The sequence below is a fragment of the Nerophis ophidion genome, linkage group LG23 (genome assembly GCF_033978795.1).
Source record: "Nerophis ophidion isolate RoL-2023_Sa linkage group LG23, RoL_Noph_v1.0, whole genome shotgun sequence".
NCBI lineage: Eukaryota > Metazoa > Chordata > Actinopteri > Syngnathiformes > Syngnathidae > Nerophis > Nerophis ophidion.
The window spans coordinates 13,721,805-13,743,807 of NC_084633.1; the positions used below are offsets into that span (position 1 = coordinate 13,721,805).

Sequence of the window (22,003 nt, forward strand, 5' to 3'; positions counted from 1 at the left end):
TGGCCTCAGGGTTTCAACAATTTCAACCTTGACTGTATCTGCCTGTGGTTGTTTTTTTATTGTAATTAGTTCAGGATTTCCAAGTATTTATTGAGATAAAATATAAATATTTTACGAAACATTATGTATAATTGACTAATATGAAAAATAAAATCTATATTTCTAGGAATAAATTACAAACAGATTAAAACAAGTGATAATTTTAAAATATTTATTAATTAAAATTATAAAAAATATTTATGTTACAAATGATATTAATGTACTTATTTCAACTATATTGGAATTTGCTTCTCTTTTTATTTACATTTTGTTTATAATACAACTTCCTGACTCAATGTGTATATCCTGTTTGGATAAAATAATGCCTAAGTTTTCCTTGCCCTTATGTGGGCCTACCGAGGACGTCGTAGTGGTTTGTGCAGCCCTTTGAGACACTAGTGATTTAGGGCTATATAAGTAAACATTGATTGATTGATTGACTTATATCATCTTCTTTATGTCACTTAAAAACAGAGAGAGTCCTCAATGGCAGTTAGGGCTATGACCTCTGCTATCTTTAAGTCCAATCGTCAGTGGTCTGGCTCATTTGAAACATTATGCCGGAACGTTTGAAAAAAATCCTTTAAAGTTATGATAAGCCGTGGCAAAATATGTGCACCTATTTGACTTTTGACCTCATCTGCCGTTCAGGATTCTTAGTTTGATGAAAGAAATTCAACAACTTTCTGCCAAAACCAATGGAAACAAAACAGGGCTTGGTGAGTGTCTTACCATCCTGTAGAGTAGTGATGGCCTCACTCTCCTGGCTGTATTCACTGTCTCCAATGTCATTGGTGGCCTTGACACGAAACTGGTAGGACGTGAAGGGTTTTAACCTTCAAAGAGACAGGGACCGTTTCATGTCATTGGTCAACGATGCTAATGCTACCAGGCGTGGTCACATTTACCTGTCCACTGAGTACGAGATCATCTCATGGCTGACGGACGCAGAATGGACCGTCCAGTTGCTGTCGGGCAGTTCTCTGTACTGCACTGTGTAGTAACGGACCGGAGAGAGGCCGTCGCTGCCCGGTTCCCATGACAACTGCACTCTGCGAGCCTGCACTCGCGCTTGAGGCACGACAGGCCGGCTCGTGGGTTGGGGTCGCGCTGAAGGGCCGACACAAAAAGGTGATTTTCTTCATGTCGTGTTTCCAGGGTGAAGGCAACGCTTGACCCTCAGTTCTTACCTCGCTTCTCTGTCGTGACCACCAAGGCCTCGGCTGCTTCCCCCCAGCCCTTGCGTGTTTGCGCAGTCAGGCGGAAGATGTAAACCATTTCAGGCCTGAGCCCCGTCGCCGTGTACTGTCGGGCGCTGGGACTCAGAACGTCCACGGTGGCGGCACTCGTGCTGGAGGAGTTTCTCCTGTATGTGATCTGGTAGGCTGCCGGGACAACAAATATGTCAACATAAGAACAAACTGTCTTCTCGTAGCCAAGTGCGGACGGTTAGCACATAAAATCTCACCCAGGATGATGCCGTTTGGCTGGGAAGGAGGTTGCCAGATGAGCCTGACTGATGTGGTTCTGACTTCGGGGAACAGGATGCCAACAGGAGGACCAGGAACTGCGATGCAACAAAAGTTTAGGCTAAGTACCGTATTTTTTTAACCATTTCGGATTATAAGGCGCATTGTCGATGAACAGGTTATAAGGGATCATGGGGGCGGTATAGCTGGGTTGGTATAGTGGCTGTTCCAGCAACTTGAGGGTTCCAGGTTCGAGCACCGCTTCTGCAATCCAAGTCACTGGCCCTTTGTGTCCTTGGGCAAGACATTTTACCCACCTGCTCCCAGGGCCACCCACATCGTTTTAAAAATGTAACTTGGTGTGGAGAAACAGGGGCAGTCCGACGGCAAGGCAGGGCACACCGGAGCCCGTCCCAAGATGGCGTGGATGGAGAGCAAGCGGCGAGGCGCGCCGGAATCCCCCCCGCAAATATTACCAGGTGCGTGGATCGCCCAGCTGGGCCAAATAAATAATCCTCTCACACTGTGTAAAAGGGCGGCAGCCGGAAACGTGAGAGGGAGAGGCAGAGAAAAGAGAAAGAGCCAACGAGAAGTGGATGCAGACAGAGAGCAAAAAAGAGCGCAAGGAAGACGACGACGCACGCGGCTGAAAAGCTGGAGCGGAGAAACGAGCAGAAGAAAACGGCAAGGCTGAAAAGCAACCAGGAAGAGACTCTGGTAGTAAAAAATAAAACAAGTCCAAACCTGCTCGCAAGAATGTCATTCCTTGGTGGTCCTTGGAACCCACACGACATGAGAAGTCTGTCATAATTACATATTGGGTTTAAGAATGTAAAGCGCTTTGAGTCACTAGAGAAAAGCGCTATATACATATAATTTACTTCATATTATGACATTTTTGCGACATTTAAAACACGTCTTCGTGGTCTGCATAACATGTAATGGTGGTTCTTTGGTCAACATTTTGCATAGATGATGTTTTACAGTACCCTTTTGTGGGCGGTCTTATTTACGTGTCTCTAATTGGACTGCGTCATCTGCCCATCAACCTTCTTTGTAGTTTTTACTACTGACAAATTCAAGTTAAAACTTTACCCTACTTTGTACTCGAAATGGCAATAGCAGATGATAAATGCCCGACAACAAAATGATAGAGAAAAATAAGGCAGACGCTCTGGAAGTTTTTGGGACTTATGCAGATCTCAAATACACATTAGCAGGTACCAATAGGATAGAAAAGTTGGCGTGTGTATGTTCCATATTGTCAATGAAACATCAAAGTTATGGTCTTGCTTGCTTGCATCATTTATTGAACAGGCGTCAACCTGCAGTCCAGACGTATCTCTTATGTGTGACTGCCATCTATCTACCACAACTAGAATAAGCACAACCAGAATTATTACATAAATAAGGCGCACCGGGTTCTATGGTGCCCTGTCGATTTTTGAGAAAATGAAAGGATTTTAAGTGCGCCTTATAGTCCGAAAAATACAGTTCAATGATCAGCATCATTTTCCATGTTCTGTCATCAAATTACCATCATCCAGCGTTCTTTCCAGGATGGATGGCGAGCTGCTCCTTCCGTCGCCAATACGGGTGAATGCCAGGACCCGGATCTCATAGAGAACGTACTTGCCCAGACCGGTCAGATGGACACTGTGGCTCGTGTTGCCATCCACTGTCCAGAAGTTGGGGGTCATTTCTGAGTCCTTCTCTTTGTAGATGACCTGGTAATGGAGGCACAATAGATTAATTGAGCACCACGGTAGTTTTGAGTGGGAGTGGAAGTGCTGCACTGACCTTGTAGCCCAGGATGAGCCCGTTGCGATCCGGCTCCGGGACTTCTCCCCAGCGTACCAGGATCTTGCTTGAGGTGGTGGCAAAGGCTGACACATTGCTGGGACCGCTGGATGGCACTAAGAGAACAAGTGGAGTTAAGATTCCAAATACCTGGCATTGCACACTGATTTACTAGAGCAGTGATTCTCGAACTGTGGTATTTGTACCACTAGTCAGAGCTGTGTATAGAGAGAGAGTATACACAACTGGGTTCCAGAGTTGGTCCCAGACATGTCGCCCTGTAGTCACTTGAGAGGCTTTTAACCAATCATTTAAGACCATTTTGTCTGGTCTTACGCTCTCAGATTGGTCAAAAGCCCTTCACGTGACTACAGAGGGCCAATTTTGGAACAAACTCTGAAACTGAAATGTCCATACTCTCCCTATACACGGCTCTTCCACAGGTGGTATGGATGCCCTATCTAATGGTAAGCATACAAATCACTTAAATTTTTGTGCATCACACCATAAATTGACATGCGCAGAACCTAACATAAACGGAAAGGTGTGTAATTACTTGTGCTATGGCGCCATCTTTTGGACGAGTTCGCTCACTTCAGGCAGTGACAAAGCAGCAACTTCTACTGTAAACAAATATGGCTTTGTGCATTTCTACTTCTCCGACGTTATCACGGTATTTATTCATCATTTTTTTCCGTCTGTTCACTACTTTTGTTTTACCTCTCTTTTTGAATGGAGCTGTTCCGTGCTTTTTATGTTGTGATTAGATAGATAGATAGTACTTTATTGATTCCTTCAAGAGAGTGCCTTCAGGAAAATTAAAATTCCAGTAGCAGTGTACAGAGTTGAGATCAATTTAAAAAAGTAAAAAGTAAATAATGGGGGTTTAAATGGAAACAAAATAGAGAAATATTACAATAAGAATAAAAAATTAAAAGCAAAAATGGGAATAAAAATATAACAGTAAAATAAGAATACAACAAGACAAAGTAGGCAGTAGTGACCATGTTATGAAAACGTATTGCACTGTTATTGTTTTGCATCCCCTGTCATCCTAGTACCCCGCGCCCCCGCCCCAGAGAGGAGTTGTACAGTCTAATGGCGTGTGGGACAAAGGAGTTCTTGAGTCTATTAGTCCTGCACTTGGGATGAAGCAGTCTAGCACTGAACAGGCTCCTCAGAGGGTGACTGGCATCATCCAGGATGCTCACTAGTTTGTCAACAGTCCTCTTCTCTGCCACCGTCACCAGTGAGTCCAGTTTCATTCCGATTGTAGAACCGGCCCGCCTGATCAGTTTCTCAAGTCTGGAGCTGTCCTTCTTAGATGTACTGCCCCCCCAGCACACTACCATGTAGAACAGAACACTGGCAACCACAGACTGGTAGTACATCCACAGGAGTTTTCTACAAATGTTGAAGGAGTGCAGTCTCCTGAGGAAGTACAGCCTGCTCTGTCCTTTCTTGTACTGGTGATCCGTGTTGACAGTCCAGTCCAGCTTATTGTCCACCCAAACTCCGAGGTACTTGAATGAGTCCACGGTCTGTACCTCAACTCCCTCGATCACAATAGGTTGTGACCGTGGACTCGACCTCCCAAAGTCAATGACCAGCTCCTTGGTCTTTGATGGATTGAGCTGCAAGAGGTTCGTGTGGCACCAGACAACAAAGTCCCTCACCAGATTCCGAAACTCCTCCTCTCTGCCGTCCCTGATGCACCCGACGATGGCTGTGTCATCCGCGCACTTCTGGATGTGACACAGCTCTGAGTTGTAGCAGAAGTCAGCGGTGTACAGGGTGAAGAGAAGAGGGGCCAGCACTGTTCCCTGCGGTGCTCCGGTGCTGCTGATCACAGTGTCAGACGTGATGTCCTTCAGTCTGACGTACTGTGGCCTGTCGGTGAGGTAGTTCGACATCCAGGCAACCAGGCAGGGGTCCACTCCCATTTTGTAGAGCTTGTCCTGAAGGAGGCGGGGCTGGATGGCATTAAAGGCACTCGAGAAGTCCAGGAACAGGATCCTCACAGTGCCATTTCCCTTATCCAGGTATGAGTGGGCTCGATGCAGCAGGTAAAGGATAGCATCTTCCACACCAACGCCTGCTTGGTACGCAAACTGCAGGCTGTCCTGGGCATGTTGCACCTGTGGTCTGAGGAGGTGCAACATGCCCAGGACATTATGTACGGGTTGCGGCGCGTCTGTTTTTTTTTGTTGTTTTTTTTCCAAGATGGCGCTGCTGTAGTGGCTGCTGTTGGCAGGATCTCTGTGTTCTTGTGTCATCCTTTTGTGTTTCCCTCTTGTTTTCATGTCTTATTATATTTTTTTGCCTTTTGGTCCGGGACCCTTTGGGACTGTGTGACAAGGGGTGCCACTTTCGTGACCTCTGTGGTGCTTTTTTCGTGGACTTCTGGATCTGCCTCCTGGGAGCCTTTTGGCCATGGAGACAAGCTGCTGGGTGTCTGCCACACCGGAGTCGGTTTGGAAGGACTGGAGGAGATGCGGATGAGGGGACAGGACTGCAGAGTTTGGAGGGACTGGAGGAAATGCGGATGAGGGGACAGGGCTGCGGAGCTAGCACTGAGCGCTAGGACGGAGAGGCTTCGCAGTTTCTTGGCTGGGTGAGCAGGTGTCGGACACCTCAGTCACCTTGGACGTATCCTCGCTCATCCATGCGGACTGGACACTGGCCGAAAGTGGAGTCGGCTGTCTTGGTTGCTTTGTTGGGTCTGCTCCTGTCTCTGGCCATGCTCCCTCCACCCCAGCGGACGATGGCGTGGAACACCGCAGAGGCCACCACAGCGGATATGTTTCTTTTACTTTTTATTCATAGCTGTATGTAGAAGTGTCTGGTTGTATCTGCTGCTTTAATGTCTTTAATGTCCTCTGTGTTCTTTGATGTTTCCCTCTTACACACATGGAAGAGGGATGTGTACCATGGCTATGAGTTGTTTTTTTTCCCCTTGGCCTCAGTCTGCACCTCCTGTCCAGGGCCCAGGCTAAGACAGATTTTTTTATTTTATTTTAATCTTCTATTTTTTTCTCCCATTCCCCCACCCCTTGTTTACCTGTATCTCATCTTTTTTTGTAAGGGGTGCTGGAAGCCGGCAGACCCGTCAGCGATCCTGTTCTGTCTCCCTGTAATGTTTGTCTGATCTTGAATGGGATTGTGCTGAAAATTTAAATTTTCCTGAAGGAACTCTCCTGACGGAATAAATAAAGTACTATCTATCTATCTATCTATCTATCTATCTATCTATCTATCTATCTATCTATCTATCTTCAAGTTACGACATTCTGTGTGTGTTTGAGGATAGCAGTTTAAAAAAAACACTTGGAGTAGCTGTAAGCTTGTGAATAAAAACAGCTCGTTTAGACAACAACTGGATTTCTTCTATTATTGTTAGATCGACAAATGATACTCCAGACTATACTTTTGTTTTTGCTAGTCTTGTTTTAAGGCAACAAACTCAATAGTATATGACGCTACATCTGCACATGTTGAACAGGGGGAGACAGCGTCTGGAAAATGGCTTAATTCCGAGACTATTAAACTTAGTCCCCGCAGCTGACATCAAAAACATGGGCAGTAACGATAATCCAAACCTGAATTTTGGAAGATGTGTTTTCATGCGCTACAATCTGAACAACTATTGGTATAAACCACCTGTCTCGATAGGAATCACGTGTGTGATCCGAATGGCACGTTCACATGAAAAATGTTCAGGTTTTTATTCCGATTAAATGTGTCCATGTGCGCATAGCTTATGAGATAATTTTATGAAATATGCATTTTCTTGCAACACGATCGATCCAGACGCGACATCACAAGACATCATAACACTTCTATACCACCCAAAAAATATGGAATATCATATTTGTGAGCTGCATGTCAACAATATGAGGAAACACCACAGGTTGGACCATATGCTGTCATAAATATGGAGGGAAATGAGTGTCTCCATGGTGATAACCGGTATACATGCAAAAACCTAATTTAAATAGGGCCATCTCCACTATTTTTGCGGTTGTTATTAATTGTACCCAATGTTTAAGTCTATGGGGTCTTGGGGCACTAGGAGGTTAACCCCTTTACTACTGTTACCCCAGGTGGCCCTTGGCAAAGGCCTAGTACCTGACTGCCCCCTAACCAGGGATATGGTGAAGATCTCGACAGCGGAGCAGGTGGAAGACGGTAGATGTATGAACCACCATAACGGCTGGGATGGCAGAAGAAGGCACCCCCACATCCATGTGGGCCCAGTTATGGGGAAATAACGACCCAAGACCTCAACGGTGGAACAGGCGGAGGATGAATGCTAACCCTAAGGAGCGTCACAACGGCTGGGTTGGCGGAAGAAGGCTGTAGCAGAAAAGGGTCCCCAGTCGTCTCGGACTCCATCCCACTGGACCCTGACCCGGATCTGTCAAGGATCGTGTGGTGACTGCCTGTGCACCAGTGTCTCCACGTTAAGCAAAGTCATGCACAGGCATCCTCCATAAAGGGATACCCCCCCTACAAGGAGGACCGTCGTACTCGCTTCGAGTGACCGAGCAACACACCCACCAATTTTATAGTTTGCACACACTATGTAGCTCCTATTTGGATCTTAATAGATAAGGTCAATCTTGCTTACCAGACTCCCTCGTTCTGCCATGGACAGGCTGGCTCCAGGGTCCAGCTCCAATTCCATTGATGGCCTGAACGCGAACCTCATACTCTGTCCACTCCTCCAGATCTTCAATGGTGAACTCTCTCTCCAGCCGGTCCATGATTACGTGGGAAAGAACTCCTCCTTTAGACCCGGCCTTGGAGTACTGGATGCGGTAGCCGACAAGATCGGGATTCCCGTTGTATTTCCACTCGGGAAGAGGCTGGAGGAAATGCTATATTGTTATTATGAATAATGGCGGAGATAGATATCTACATATATCCATATTTAAAAGTTATTTCTTTTCTTTAGTCATATTTGAAATAGCTAGTGTTCCATCTTGTACCCTTTTCATCTTTTCTTTATCTCATGACCGATTGTACACTGTAGACAAACTTGAGCTTGGAATGCAGGAGTAGCAATACTCCTTTTTCCTATCTCTTTCTGTCTCCAGCTGAGGAAAACAATAGATATGTGTATTCGCTCTGAAGGGTGGGGGCTAGTGGCATATTGAAAAAGATAAGACTTCCGTAGTGTTTTCAGATCAATGAGGCAACGCGAATTAAATGTGTTTTTTAGGTTGGTCTCTCCAAAGCTTTGTAATAAATTGCAAAATACCTATTCTGTTCTGGGTTATCATTTAAAATCAGCTTATGAGTCATCAAAAGAACTTGGGATTGACCAGCAACTTAAATTCCCTTAGAGGAACATTTGGTCCAAACGCAACAATTTGGGGGCTCGTCCAACATATATATATATATAAAAAAGAAGAACACATGAAGCTTAGGTGAAAACGTACCACCCAGCGAAGCCACAGGCTGGTCTCACTGGCTGTGCGGAGGGTGACGTTGGCCGGGGAGACGTCCGGGGAAGCCTGCAGGGTTTGGATCTTTCTAGAAGGCTGACTGGGGGGGCTAGTACCCACGATGTTCACCTGTCGCATTCTGAACCTGGGGTCAAGGAAACCATGGATAAAATGACAATGAGTACACTCACTGGCCTAAGTAAGGGGCCTACCTGTAAAAAGTGAAAGGGTTCAGGTCCAGGACCTCCATGGATCTGGCATCAGGCTTATTTGCCAGCTGTTGTATCTTAAGCCACTCTTCATTCTCTCCGATGATACCGATCTGTAATACACAAGGACGGGCTGCTAATGTCAGCGGACTCGCAGATTGACCAACTGAACCGACACAGGTCAAATAATTAGGTACACCTGCAAGATCTACTTAGATCCATCATCACCTGTTATCTTTAAAAAAGAGATTCCATATTTTTAATATTTAGGGGAACAGAATGATTCTAATCTACATTTAGATAATTTCCTTGTGGTCTGGATCACTGATTTAAAAACTGTGGAACGTGTACCACTAGTGTTATGCCAAAGAATCACTTAATTGTTCAAACACAGTGTTACTGTTCAAATTGTGTTTAATGTGTTAGTAGAGTGGCCAAAATATCATATATACTCATTAAATAAAACCTTGTTTTTAATGATTATGTAAGCATACTACACTAATGTACAAAACCCAAAACCAGTGAAGTTGGCACAATGTGTACATGGTAAATAAAAACAGAATACAATGATTTGCATATCCTTTTCAACTTATGTTCATTTAAATAGACTGCAAAGACAAGATACTTAACGTTCAAACTGGAAAATGTTGCTATTTTTTGCAAACATTAGCTCATCTGGAATTTAATGCCTGCAACTTGTTTAAAAAAAGCTGGCACAGGTGGCAAAAAGACTTAGAAAGTTGAGAAATGCTCATCAAACACTTATTTGGAACATCCAACAGGTGAACAGGCTAATTGGGAACAGGTGGGTGCCCTGATTTATTATAAAAGCAGCTTCTATGAAATGCTCAGTCATTCACAAACGAGAATGGAACAAGAGTCACCGCTCTGTGAACAAATGCATTAGCAAATTGTCCAACAGTTTGAGAACAACATTTCTCAAAGAGCTATTGCGAGGAATTTAGGGTTTTCACCATCTATAGTCCGTATTATCATCAAAAGGTACAGAGAATCTGGATTAATCACTGCACATAAGCGATGATATCCCTCAGGCGGTCTCACATCAGTGTGTAAAGGATATCACCACATGGGCTAAGGAACACTTCAGAAAACCACTGTCTGTAACTACAGTTTGTCACTACATTTGTAAGTTCAAGTTAAAACTGTACCATGCAAAGCAAAAGTCATTTTTCAACAACACCCTGAAACGCCGCCGGCTTTGCTGGGCCCGAACTCATCTAAGATGGACTGATGCAAATTGGAAAAGTGTTCTCTGGTCTAAAGAGTCAACTTTTCAAATTGTTTTTGGAAACTGTGGACGTCGTGTCCTCTGGACCAAAGAGGAAAATAACCATCCGGACTGGTATAGGCGCAAAGTTCAAAAGCCAGCATCTTTATATGGTATGGTGGTGTATTAGTGCTTAAGACATGGATAACTTACACATATTTGAAGGCACCATTAATGCTGAAAGGTACATGCTGGTTTGGGAGCAACTTTTTGTTGCCATCCAAGCAACGTAATCATGGACGCCCCTGCTTATTTCGGCAAGACAATTTCCAGACTGAGGTTAAAAATGTACTGGACCACACTAGTTAATATGTCCAAGATGCCCACTTAAGCATGTTTGTCAATCTTTGACTTCATTAATTCTCTGCTATTAAAACATTAAAAGCACCCCAAAAACAGCATTCAGAGGGATCCAAGATTGTGTGCAAGAGCAAGACCAAATGCATGAATCTTATGCTTTGACATGGTTTAACTTGAGAATCCAACCTTGTAATAACATTCATAAGTCAGAAAAGAGGAAAAACCATCATGGGCCCTCTTTAATATTTGCCTGCTATTAGACCATGTGGTTGTACAGAACCGAATAAAGCGGGTCCTACCTGGGCTTCCACCTGCCAGCGGGAAATGGACGTCTTGCCGTCATAACCGGGCTTGAACTGCAGATTGACAGAGCGAGCGCCGATTTTTGAGATGGCTAAATTGGTCGGGGGGCCCGGTAGTTCTGTAATAAAAAAATAAAAAGACAGCAGCAAATCTTAGAAGGAATCAAAGAGGACAGGTTTGATATTTTTATATAACTAGGAACGTTGAAAAGATTTAAAAGAACACGATTGGGTCGCATGTTTATGCGTGGATCGTTCTCCCAAGATGCAGCAGGAACTCCGGAGGCAAGGTCCAGGTGAGACAATAATTTATTCCTCATAAAATATACAACAATACAAGACACAAACAAATGAGACGCGTGCTGATCAAATGGGGAGCTAAGGCAAAAATTTAGCACAGGATTCACGAGCAAGGAATCAAGAAATAATCCCAACGTAACCGTTGAATACAGCAAACAAGACAGCCTGACAATGTGTGGTGAAAGACAGGAATAAGTAGTTCTCCGATTAGTGCCCAGGAGCAGGGGAGAATCTCGAACACTAATCAGAGGCAGGTGAAAACAATCTGCAGTCATGGCAACTAAAATACGAACCCAGGAGTGCTCAAAAACGGGAACTGAGGGAGTCCAAAACTAAACAAAACATGATCCGGGCAACGGATCATGACAGTACTCCCCTCCCGTTAAGGACATATCCCAGAAAACAAAAAGACCAAGTCCAAAAGTCAAGGGAGGGCTGAGATAGAACTTGGTGGTAGGTCGCCAGGCAAAGTGTCCGCGTGTCCACCGGGGACGAGTCAAGTGGCGGCGGAGAGTGGCTTGCTGCTGCAACAAGCAAGGCGGGCAACCACCGAACCGCCAGAACTTCAGCAGCCGAAGAGTTCTCCGTATATGTCCTGGGCGTCGTTGCTGTTTGCGCCAAGGGCGTCCCATTAACTAGCCACTGAGGGAACCGCATGCGAGCGCTTGATGGCTGCAACTGCGTCGGTGGCCTAGCAGGGCGGACAGCCGGAATTGGCGGCCGAGCCGGAGGTAGAAGGACAGAGCCTGCTGTGGGTTGGGACCGCACAAACCTGGGTGTCATGTCCTCCAACAATTGCCGACAGGGGTACCCGCAAATGCCCGTTTCTGACTCGAGGATTTTGTTGTGAACTTGCATGGCTGCAGTAGTTGTGACCCCAAGATGCAGGAACCAGGAGATCGATGCGCAGGTAAGGGGATTTGAATACATTTAAAAGCGGTCATGCATACAACGGTTCTCAAACATTATCAATCCTCGAGCGCTGAGGAACAGGCGAGGCCGGCATAAATAGCCGCCTAATTGGCAACTGCAACCAGGTGTGCCCGGCTGCCAATCAGGGACAGGTGAGGGGAACGAGCGCTCAGGGAGACATGCAGGAAATGCAACAGAAATGAGGGCGATGACAGGATATAAACATCAAGGAAACAAACAGATCGTCACAAACATATCTTAAACCTACTCGGTGGCCTAGTGGTTAGAGTGTCCGCGCTGATATCGGTAGGTTGTGAGTTCAAACCCCGGCCGAGTCATACCAAAGGCTATAAGTATGGGACCCGTTACCTCCCTGCTTGACACTCAGCATCAAAGTTTAAAATTGGGGATTGAATCGCCAAAAACGATTCCCGGGCGCGGCCACCGCTGCTGCTCACTGCTCCCCTCACCTCCCAAGGGGTAGAACAAGTGGATGGGTTAAATGCAGAGGACACATTTCACCACACCTAGTGTGTGTGTGACAATTATTGGTACTTTAACTTAACTTAAAATGTAGAACATGTTCTGGAGTGACTATCATTTTTTTTAATACGGATTTTTAATATGATGGGATAAAACCTCACTGAATGTTCTGAACTCTGATTGGCTCAACAGCACCTCTGCTGGTTTTAGCCAGATAGTGCACCCCATTTTATGATGGGAGCAGTTTGACCCTGGAACAGGTTCTTTCTATTTCCATTGTTTAAATAATTCTCAATCTTAATCCAACAATGTAAGGTGTTTCCAAAATTTTCAAGCTAAACTTTGCAAAACAATTTTTTTTAGAAATGTACCAAATATTTGAGGCTCTGGATTTACAAAACCCAAAACCAGTGAAGTCGGCACGTTGTGTATTTTGTAAATAAAAACAGGATACAATGATTTGCAAATCCTTTTCAATATATTATACTCAGTTGAATAGACTGCAAAGACAAGATATTTAATGTTTGAACTGAGAAAGTTATTTTTGTTTTTGCACATAATCATTACCTTAGAACTTAATGGCAGCAACACATTGCAGTTTTAGTCATTTAAGAGGAAATCTTTTGTGCACAAGTTTAATAGATCAACTTTGCATGCGCTAGCAGGTTTGCACGCGTTTTAATACATGCAAACTTTTAGTAGACCAGGCCTTAAATGTGATAAACTTGAGGCTGGAGTCTAGTGTACGCTTTGCTCTCCATCTGTTCGTACAAGTCAGATACTGTAGACCAGGGGTCACCAACCTTTTTGAAACCAAGAGCTACTTCTTGGGTACTGATTAATGCGAAGGGCTACCAGTTTGATACACACTTAAATAAATTGCCAGAAATAGCCGATTTGCTCAATTTACCTTTTAACTCTATGTTATTATTAATAATTAATGATATTTATCTTTGTGGAAACACTGATCATCTTAATGATTTCTCAAAATAAATTTATATATAGAAACAGATAAATATCAATATGCAACACTTTATTTTTATATTTTCTCTAAGTGCACATTTTTCATATTAAACATTTTCAAATGATCACTTCTAAGACAGTCTTGTGAAATCACAATATCCCATTTCAACTAGATAGCCACCAACATTTTTTAACAAATCATGAATTACTTTCCTTTTACGGAAGGTTTTTTTTGTAGAGAACAAATGATTTAAAAAAAAACACTTAATTGAACGGTTTAAAAGAGGAGAAAACACGAAAAAAATGAAAATTGAATTTTAAAACATAGTTTACTATGTTTTAATTTCGACTCTTTAAAATTCAAAAAAGAAGAGAAAAACTGGCTCATTCGAATCTTTTTGAAAAAATCAAAAAAAAAATTATTGGAACATCATTAGTAATTTTTCTTGATTAAGATTAATTTTAGAATTTTAAAGACTGGTTTTGAATATGTTAAAATCCAATCTGCACTTAGTTAGAATATATAACAAATTGGACCAAGCTATATTTCTAACAAATACAAATCATTATTTATTTTAGATTTTCCAAAGCAAAATTTTTAAAAGAAATTCAAAAGACTTTGAAATAAGATATTCATTTCATTCTACAGAATTTCTACATTTGCCAGAATATTGTTTTTGGATTTTAGTCATAAATTTGAAGAAGTATTTCACAAATATTCTTTGTCGAAAAGACAGAAGCTAAAATGAAGAATTAAATCATAATGTATTTATTATTCTTTACAATAAAAAAAACAATTACTTGAAAATTAATTTAAATTGTCAGGAAAGAAGAAGAAGGAATTTAAAAGGTAAAAAGGTATATGTGTTTAAAAATCCTGAAATAATTTCTAAGGTTGTATTTTTTCTCTAAAATTGTCTTTCTGAAAGTTATAAGAAGCAAAGTAAAAAAAATAAATGAATTGATTTAAACAAGTGAAGACCAAGTCTTTAAATTATTTTCTTGGATTTTCAAATTCTATTTGGGTTTTGTCTGTCTAAGAATGAAAAATGTCGAGCAAAGCAAGACCAGCTTGCTAGTAAATAAATACAATTTAAAAAGTAGAGACAGCTCACTGGTAAGTGCTGCTATTTGAGCTATTTTTAGAACAGGCCAGCGGGCGACTCATCTGGTCCTTACAGGCACCGTGTTGGTGACCACTGATGTAGACACTATAATCTTCACTATCGTAGCCACTATAGGACTGGAGTGCCCCCTGACATGATACTCATGTTCCCCCAAACTTGAGTCATTCTGTGAGTTCAACTGAATTTGAAATGACTTGATAACAACACACCTGTTCAAATGTCCACACTAGAACAACCAACCCAGGTAAATATATATTCATGCTTGAAATTATTGATATGTCCAAAGAGGCTTTAGAGACCCAAATGATGCAAAAAAAAAAAAATTAAGAAAGTACAAAACTCAAAACCAGTGAAGTTGGCACGTTGTGTACAAACTTTGTAAACGGTAAATAAAAACAGAATACAATGATTTGCAAATCCTTTCCAACCTATATTCAATTGAATAGACTGCAAAGACAAGATATTAAATGTTCTAACTGATATATTTGTTTGTTTTTTTAGCAAATAATCATTAGTTTGGAATTTAATGGCAGCAACACATTGCAAAAAAGCTGGCACATGGGCATTTTTACCACTGTGTTACATGGCCTTTCCTTTTAACAACACTCAGTAAACGTTTGGGAACTGAGAAGACCAATTTTTGAAGCTTTTCAGGTGGAATTCTTTCCCAATCTTGCTTGATGTACAGCTTAAGTTGTTCAACAGTCCGGGGTCTCTGTTGTGGTATTTTAGGCTTCATAAGGTCCAAAGTCCAGCTGAGTTGTGTCCAAGTTCTAAAATGGAGGCGAGGCTGGCTGGGAACAAAGTGGTCCTGCTGGTCGGCGGAGCTGCTGTCGCCGTGGCGGCTTTAGGCCTGGGATATAAATACTTTGGGAAGCCGGAGCGGCTCGTCCGCGTGGGTGTGGTGTCGCAGCTCCTCGTCCACCCGCTCAAGTCCGGCAAGGCGGTGTCTAGTGGGCCTCTAGTGCGGACAGATGCAGGACCGACACTGGATGGTGGTGAAGGAGGACGGTCACATGGTGACAGGCCGCCAGGAGCCCCGCCTTGTTCTGATGTCCCTGACCTGCGAGGGAGGCTCCGTCTGCCTGAACGGCCCCGACATGACGGAGCTGCGTTTCCCCGTCCAGCAGCCCCACAACCCCGTGGTCAACTGCAGAGTGTTCGGCACTGACGTTGAGGGGCGGGACTGCGGCGATGAAGCGTCTGGTTGGTTGGGTGACTTCCTGTGCGGCGAGAATACCCTCCGCCTGGTGCACTTTGAAGCCCACATGAGGGCCAGGAAGGCTGCCAACATGGAGCCTCTCTTCTCTCTAAATGAGGAGGTGGCGTACCCAGACTGCGGGCCGGTGATGCTGTTGTCCCAGGCCTCCGTCAAAGATCTGAGCAGCAGGTTGGACAAGGAAGTCACCGTGGAACGATTCCGTCCAAACATCGTCATCAGCGACTGTGAGGCCTTCGCGTACGACTGTGGCGTGTGATGTCATGCGGGAGGGACGGCGTGGCGCAGTGGTAGAGTGGCCGTGCGCAACCCGAGGGTCACTGGTTCAAATCCCACCTAGAACCAACCTCGTCACGTCCGTTGTGTCCTGAGCAAGACACTTCACCTTTGTGCTGGTTGGCGCCTTGCATGGCAGCTCCCTCCATCAGTGTGTGAATGTGTGTGTGAATGGGTAAATGTGGAAGTAGTGTCAAAGCGCTTTGAGTACCTTGAAGGTAGAAAAGCGCTATACAAGTACAACCCATTTATTATTTATTTATAAGGCTTCATAGCCTTCTCTGTTGCGGGTCCCAAACTCTGGAACTATCTTCCTTTCCATGTGAGACAGAACCCTTCCTTGGCTATTTTTAAGACCCTTCTTAAAACCCATTTTTATTCACTGGCTTTTAAACCAGCATTAGCCTTTAAACTGTTTTTAACTTTTAACCCTTTTTAACTGCTTTTGATCTTACAAATTATTCTCAGGTTAATTTGTATTTGCTTTTTTAACGTGTATTTTACTTCGGTTTTAAATGTTATTTTTTGGTCTGTCCTTTGCCTCTATTTATTTGTGGTGTACAGCCCTCTGTTCTTCAGCTGTGGTTATTTTTTTAAAGGGCTTTATGAATAAAATTGGTATGGTAGGATAGGATAGGATAGATCTTTATTGTCATTGCACAAGTACAACGAAATGTCATTTTCGGCACAGTCCCGCTAAGAGCAGACATACGTTACAGGGGGGGACAAGACGAGACCGCCAATGGATCAGCCACTTACGGCGCCCCTTAAAAAGGTGAGAAAAGGGTGAGTAAAAAAAATATCAGTCTAAGGCTAGACCCTCAGGTGGGGTCCAGACTGAGTCCAAGGAAAAAACCTCACATAGCATGGCACACATTAAACATGGTACGTATATCACACCAACTTGCAACAGAGGGAGGGGTGGGTTTGAGGAGACCAGCTGCCGCTATATAGCGCTGCTCAGCCATCCACAGCCCCAGAGGAATTAAGCGGTGGTGAAGGCGTTGATTCGAAGGTGGGGTCGGGTGTGCATACTTATACCCAATTAACTTGGGAGAGATGATGAAATGTTTTTATATGGACTGAGGCCGATCTCAAAGTTCGACCACAGGTGTTGTTGACAAAAAGGAAGGTCAAAAGCCTCCATCTTTGAGGAGTCCTTGGGGGAGTTTCTTCAGAACAGCCTGTTCCTGATTGTGTCAAGGCCATTTGAGGGAGTCAAATCGAAGAATCGTAGATTATGGTATAACGCGCCACGCATTTTCAATGAGTACACAGGTCTGGACTACAGGCAGGCTAGTCTAGTACCCGCACTCTTTTACTATGGAGCCACGCTGTTGTAGCACGTGGCTCGGCATCGTCTTGCTGAAATAAGCAGGGGCGTCCATGATGACGTTGCTTGGATGGCAAGCCACCTGGTCCCAATTATGTTCCGAATAAGTGTTTGATGAGCATTCCTCAACCTTCTCATTCTTTTTTGCCACTGGTGCGAGCTTTTTTCTAACATGTTGCAGGCATCAAATTCCAAATGAGCTAACATTTGCCAAAAATAACGTTTTCCAATTCGAACGTTAAGTATCTTGTCCCTGCAGTTTATTCAATTGAATATAAATTGAAAAGGATTTGCAAATGATTGGATTCGGTTTTTATTTACCATTTACACAACGTGTCAACTTCACTGGATTGGTCGTTGGGGGGATGGAATTTTTAAAGCACTCACCTGGCGGGACACCAGAGGAGATGGTGGATGCCGAGAGTTGACCTTGACCTTTGGAGGTCATGGCGGCCACCTGGATGGTGTAGGTGGTGAGCGCGGTGAGCCCCGTCACCTTGTACTCTTGAGTGGGGTTGGGCAAATAGTGGGTCACCCGCGTGTTGGTCCTGTTGAACTCCTCCCAAGAGATGCGGTAGCCTGGAGGGTAAAAAACTCACATTAAGCAAAAGCAGCCAGGCTGAAATCCATTAAGCTATTTGTAAAAGAAATCACCTGTGAGAAGACCGTTTTTCTCCTGAGGCTCCTTCCAGCTGACTTTTAGGGAGGTATCCAAAATGTCTGTGAAGCTGAGGTGTCCCACGGCGCCGGGGGCTGTAAAAATGATGACAAAAAAAAAATTTGGAAAAAGGAGGAGGTAAACGAAGCAGAATAATCATCCATCCTATAAAACCCGGCGACGGCGGCACTTACTGTCTTCGTGGGTGCGCAGCCGCTGAGGCGGGCTGCGCGGTCCGTCCCCTGGCGTGGTGAAGCACAGGACGGACGTGTAGTACTCGGCGAACTTCCTCAGACCCGAGATGTAGCCCACGTGGACGCTGTCTTGGAAGTTGGGGCGCGCCGTCACCATGGTGACCTCGCTGGCCCGATTGGGTTCCCACGCCAACAGCTGGAAAGGTTGAGTGTCATACAGAAGACATGGATTGTGCCATGCTGGACTTTCATCCATCCATTTTCTACTGCTTATTCCCTTTGGACTTGATTAATTAATTCTGATATTTTTCTTTTTTTTAGCTGTTATTTATGTCACGTCCATGTCAGGCTTTCCCCTGATAGTTTGTCTCTTTGTGTGTGTGTCTGTGTGTTTAGTATTTCCTGTCTTTAGTTCCTGTAAAGTGCTCTTATTGTGTCTGTTTCCTGTTTTTTTCCCTGTGCACTGTTGTCCCCTGAGCTGCGGCTGATTGGCACCTGGCCACACCTGGTGTCAATCAGCCCACTCTTATTTGTACCCGCTTTATTCCTCCAGTCAGTGCTGGATTATTGATTTGTGGATTTCACTTCTTATCGCTCTTGTATTATCGTACCTTGTCGTGTCTTTGCAGCATAAGCTTTATTGGTTTGATGTTTGTTGCTTACTATTTTTTGTTCCCTGCTTCCAGTTTGTTCTTTCATTTTACAAGTACGACTTCTGTTTCCTGCTAGATACCTGTTAGCTTCCACGCTAGGCCTTTTGTTTGTTATCCGCCCACGTGCGCGCTTTATGTTTGAACCCTTTGTTTGTTTTGGTCTTAGTATTTTTATCAAATCATGTTTTCTCACTCCGCGCCTGCCTCCATCTCTGCATCTTGGGGTTTGTCAACAACTAACTCTGACAGTGTGGTGGGTCGGGGCGGGGTTTGTTCTCCCGAAATGCAGAACGGACGGCTCCGGGCGACAGCATGAGGTAGGAGATGATTTATTTCTCATAAATCATAAACCTACCAAAAAGACAGAACAAACAAAAGAACAACGTGCCGATCGCACGGGAAGCTAAGGAAACACAGGAGCAAGGATCAGGAACATGAAAACGTAACCGTTGCGTATAGCAAACAATGAAGCCACACCGACTGTGGCGAGCAACGTGAATAAATAGCTCTCTGATTAGTGCTCAACAGCAGGTGAACGTGCAGAGCACTAATCAGAAGCAGGTGAAACCAATAAGTACTCATGGAAACCAAAACAAACACCCAAAGTGCACAAAACAGGAACTAAGGGAGTCCAAAACTAACAGAACATAACTACACGGATCATGACAATTAATTACTTGTCAATGCATTCAGTGAGGTAAATTATATTTATGTAGCGTTTTTCTCTAAGAGACTCAAAGCACTTTACATAGTGATACTCATTATCTATCACTGGGTAGAGTGCTCTGCCCATGGACTAGGATGGCGGAATGGGGATCGAACCTGGAACCCTCAAGTTTCTGGCACGGCCGCTCTACAAATGTTGTACCGATACCAATAGTTTTGGTACTGGTACCAAAATTATTTCGATACTTTTCGGTACCTTTCTAAATAAAGAGGACCACAAAAAATGGCATTATTGGCTTTATTTTAACAAAAAAATCTTAGTTTACATTAAACATATGCTTATTATTGTAAGTTTGTCCTTAAATAAAATAGTGAACATACAAGACAACTTCTCTGTGGAGAGGCGGAGCTGACGGGCCACGCTGGAAACCTGCCCAAGATGGCGGCAAGGAGGCGGAGAATGTGGCGGAGAGGAGAGAGAGGGCGTGCCGGGAGCGACACCGCCGCAATCTAATTCAGGTGCGTTGATCGCGCAACGGCAAACAATTAACATTTCTACTTATGATGTATAAAAGGGGAGAAGGCTGAGAGATCAAAAAAGGAGTAGGAGAGCCAGCAACAGCGACCAAAAAGCAAAAAAGAGCAAGACATGAGAGACAGAGACGCGGCCGACTAAAGAGCGGACCGGAGAGCGAGAGACGGAGGAGCGAGCAGTGGGAGCGACAACGGCGCAAAAGACTGCCTTTATTGAAAAATAAAAGTCAAACCTGCTAGAGATATGTCCTTCCTGGGTGGTCAGTGGAACCCGAGCGGCGAGAGGGAAAGTCGTTCACATTGTCTTTTAGTAGATAGTAAACAAACAAAGGCTCCTAATTTAGTCTGCTGACGTATCCAGTAACATATTGTCATTTTTCATTCTATATTTTTGTCCAAATAATTAAGGACAAGTGGTAGAAAATGAATTATTAATTTACTTGTGCATTTACTGTTAATATCTGCTTACTTTCTCTTTTAACATGTTCTATCTACACTTCTGTTAAAATGTAATAATCATTTATTGTTCTGTTGTTTGGATGCTTCACATTAGTTTTGGATGACTCCACACATTTAGGTATCAATCCGATACCAAGTAGTTACAGGATCATACATTGGTCATATTCAAAGTCCTCATGTGTTCAGGGACATATTTCCTGAGTTTATAAACATAATATAAATGTTAAAAAATGAAAGAAGATTTTGTCATGCTAAAAAAATTTATGCAATCATAATAGTATCCACAATACGCTCCTGTACTTGGTATCATTACAGTGGATGTCAGGTGTAGATCCACCAATGGCATTTGTTTACATTGTGAGCTACGGTGTGTAGTGAAGCATGTTTAGCTATTCCTCGTCCTGCAGGGATGATGCTTCTAAGAAACTTATTTTATTTGTCGCCATGGAAGCGAGGATTAGTGACTTGAAAGTAGCTAAAACCCTGCCGAATAGCTAGCCATGTCTTAAAGCACCTCTTCCTGAAGGCGTTTCAGTGTTATAACTTCACCTTTATCTTTCGTTTTTAAGCCAAAATGCATCCGTTCTCCCTTTTCTGTCTACACACCGTATCTGCTTGTATAAGTACTCAGTGATTGTGCGCTGCCGAACATGCTCCTCTCCTTGTAAACCAGCAATGAGACAACGTGACGACGACGGGGGCGCGGGGGGCTACAGGACCGGTACTTTTCAAAGGTGGTATGTGATCAAATATGATTCATTAGTATCGCGGTACTAAACTAATTCCGGTATACCATACAACCCTAGTCTACACACCACTGCCACATAACGTTTTGGCTCTGCAACTTCATGCAATGTTTACTACTTGCAAATGAGACTGAAAAATGTAGGAAAAAACATACTTATTATTACACATTGGGGCTGTATACCTCGGTTGGTAGAGCAACTTGAGGGTTCCAGGTTCGATCCCCGCTTCTGCCATCCTAGTTACTGCCGTTGTGTCCTTGGGCAAGACACTATACCCACCTGCTCCCAGTGCCACCCACACTGGTTTAAATGTAACTTAATGGAATTTTCTATGTAAAGCGCTTTGAGTCACTAGAGAAAAGCGCTACATAAATATATTTCCCTTCACTTCACATAATCACTGTTTAAATATTAAATAAAACATATATTTTATTACTATACTAATTAACATGTATTAACAAATAAACGACCGCAGAAATGTGGGATCTGAGCCAAGAATGCTGTTGTGGCTTGTGCAGCCCTTTGAGACACTCGTGATCTAGGGTTATATAAGTAAACTTTCATTGATTGATTGAGAAGTTCCGAAAACTGGTAGTATTTTTATTCCTTTTACGAAATGTGTC

General features: G+C 43.6%; 2 protein-coding genes across 3 annotated transcripts in view; one reads left to right on the plus strand and one right to left on the minus strand.

Annotated features, from left to right (window-relative positions):
- The window catches only part of sdk2a (sidekick cell adhesion molecule 2a), a 469,329-nt gene that overhangs the window by 77,873 nt on the left and 369,453 nt on the right, over positions 1–22,003 (minus strand). For both annotated transcript variants that reach the window (XM_061884928.1, XM_061884927.1), the window contains exons 19-31: positions 18,323–18,518; positions 18,125–18,223; positions 17,858–18,049; positions 10,855–10,976; positions 8,971–9,080; positions 8,753–8,903; positions 7,939–8,176; positions 3,309–3,424; positions 3,046–3,235; positions 1,508–1,606; positions 1,230–1,424; positions 948–1,149; positions 772–875 (exon numbers count right to left, since the gene is read on the minus strand). In XM_061884928.1, the coding sequence (XP_061740912.1) occupies positions 772–875; positions 948–1,149; positions 1,230–1,424; positions 1,508–1,606; positions 3,046–3,235; positions 3,309–3,424; positions 7,939–8,176; positions 8,753–8,903; positions 8,971–9,080; positions 10,855–10,976; positions 17,858–18,049; positions 18,125–18,223; positions 18,323–18,518 (2,014 nt within the window). The remainder of the gene's footprint in view (positions 1–771; positions 876–947; positions 1,150–1,229; positions 1,425–1,507; positions 1,607–3,045; positions 3,236–3,308; positions 3,425–7,938; positions 8,177–8,752; positions 8,904–8,970; positions 9,081–10,854; positions 10,977–17,857; positions 18,050–18,124; positions 18,224–18,322; positions 18,519–22,003) is intronic.
- On the plus strand, positions 15,403–16,120 carry LOC133541774 (mitochondrial amidoxime-reducing component 1-like). Its single transcript, XM_061885359.1, is given in 2 exon segments — positions 15,403–15,593; positions 15,595–16,120. Coding segments are annotated over 2 exon segments (699 nt in total). The 5' UTR covers positions 15,403–15,420.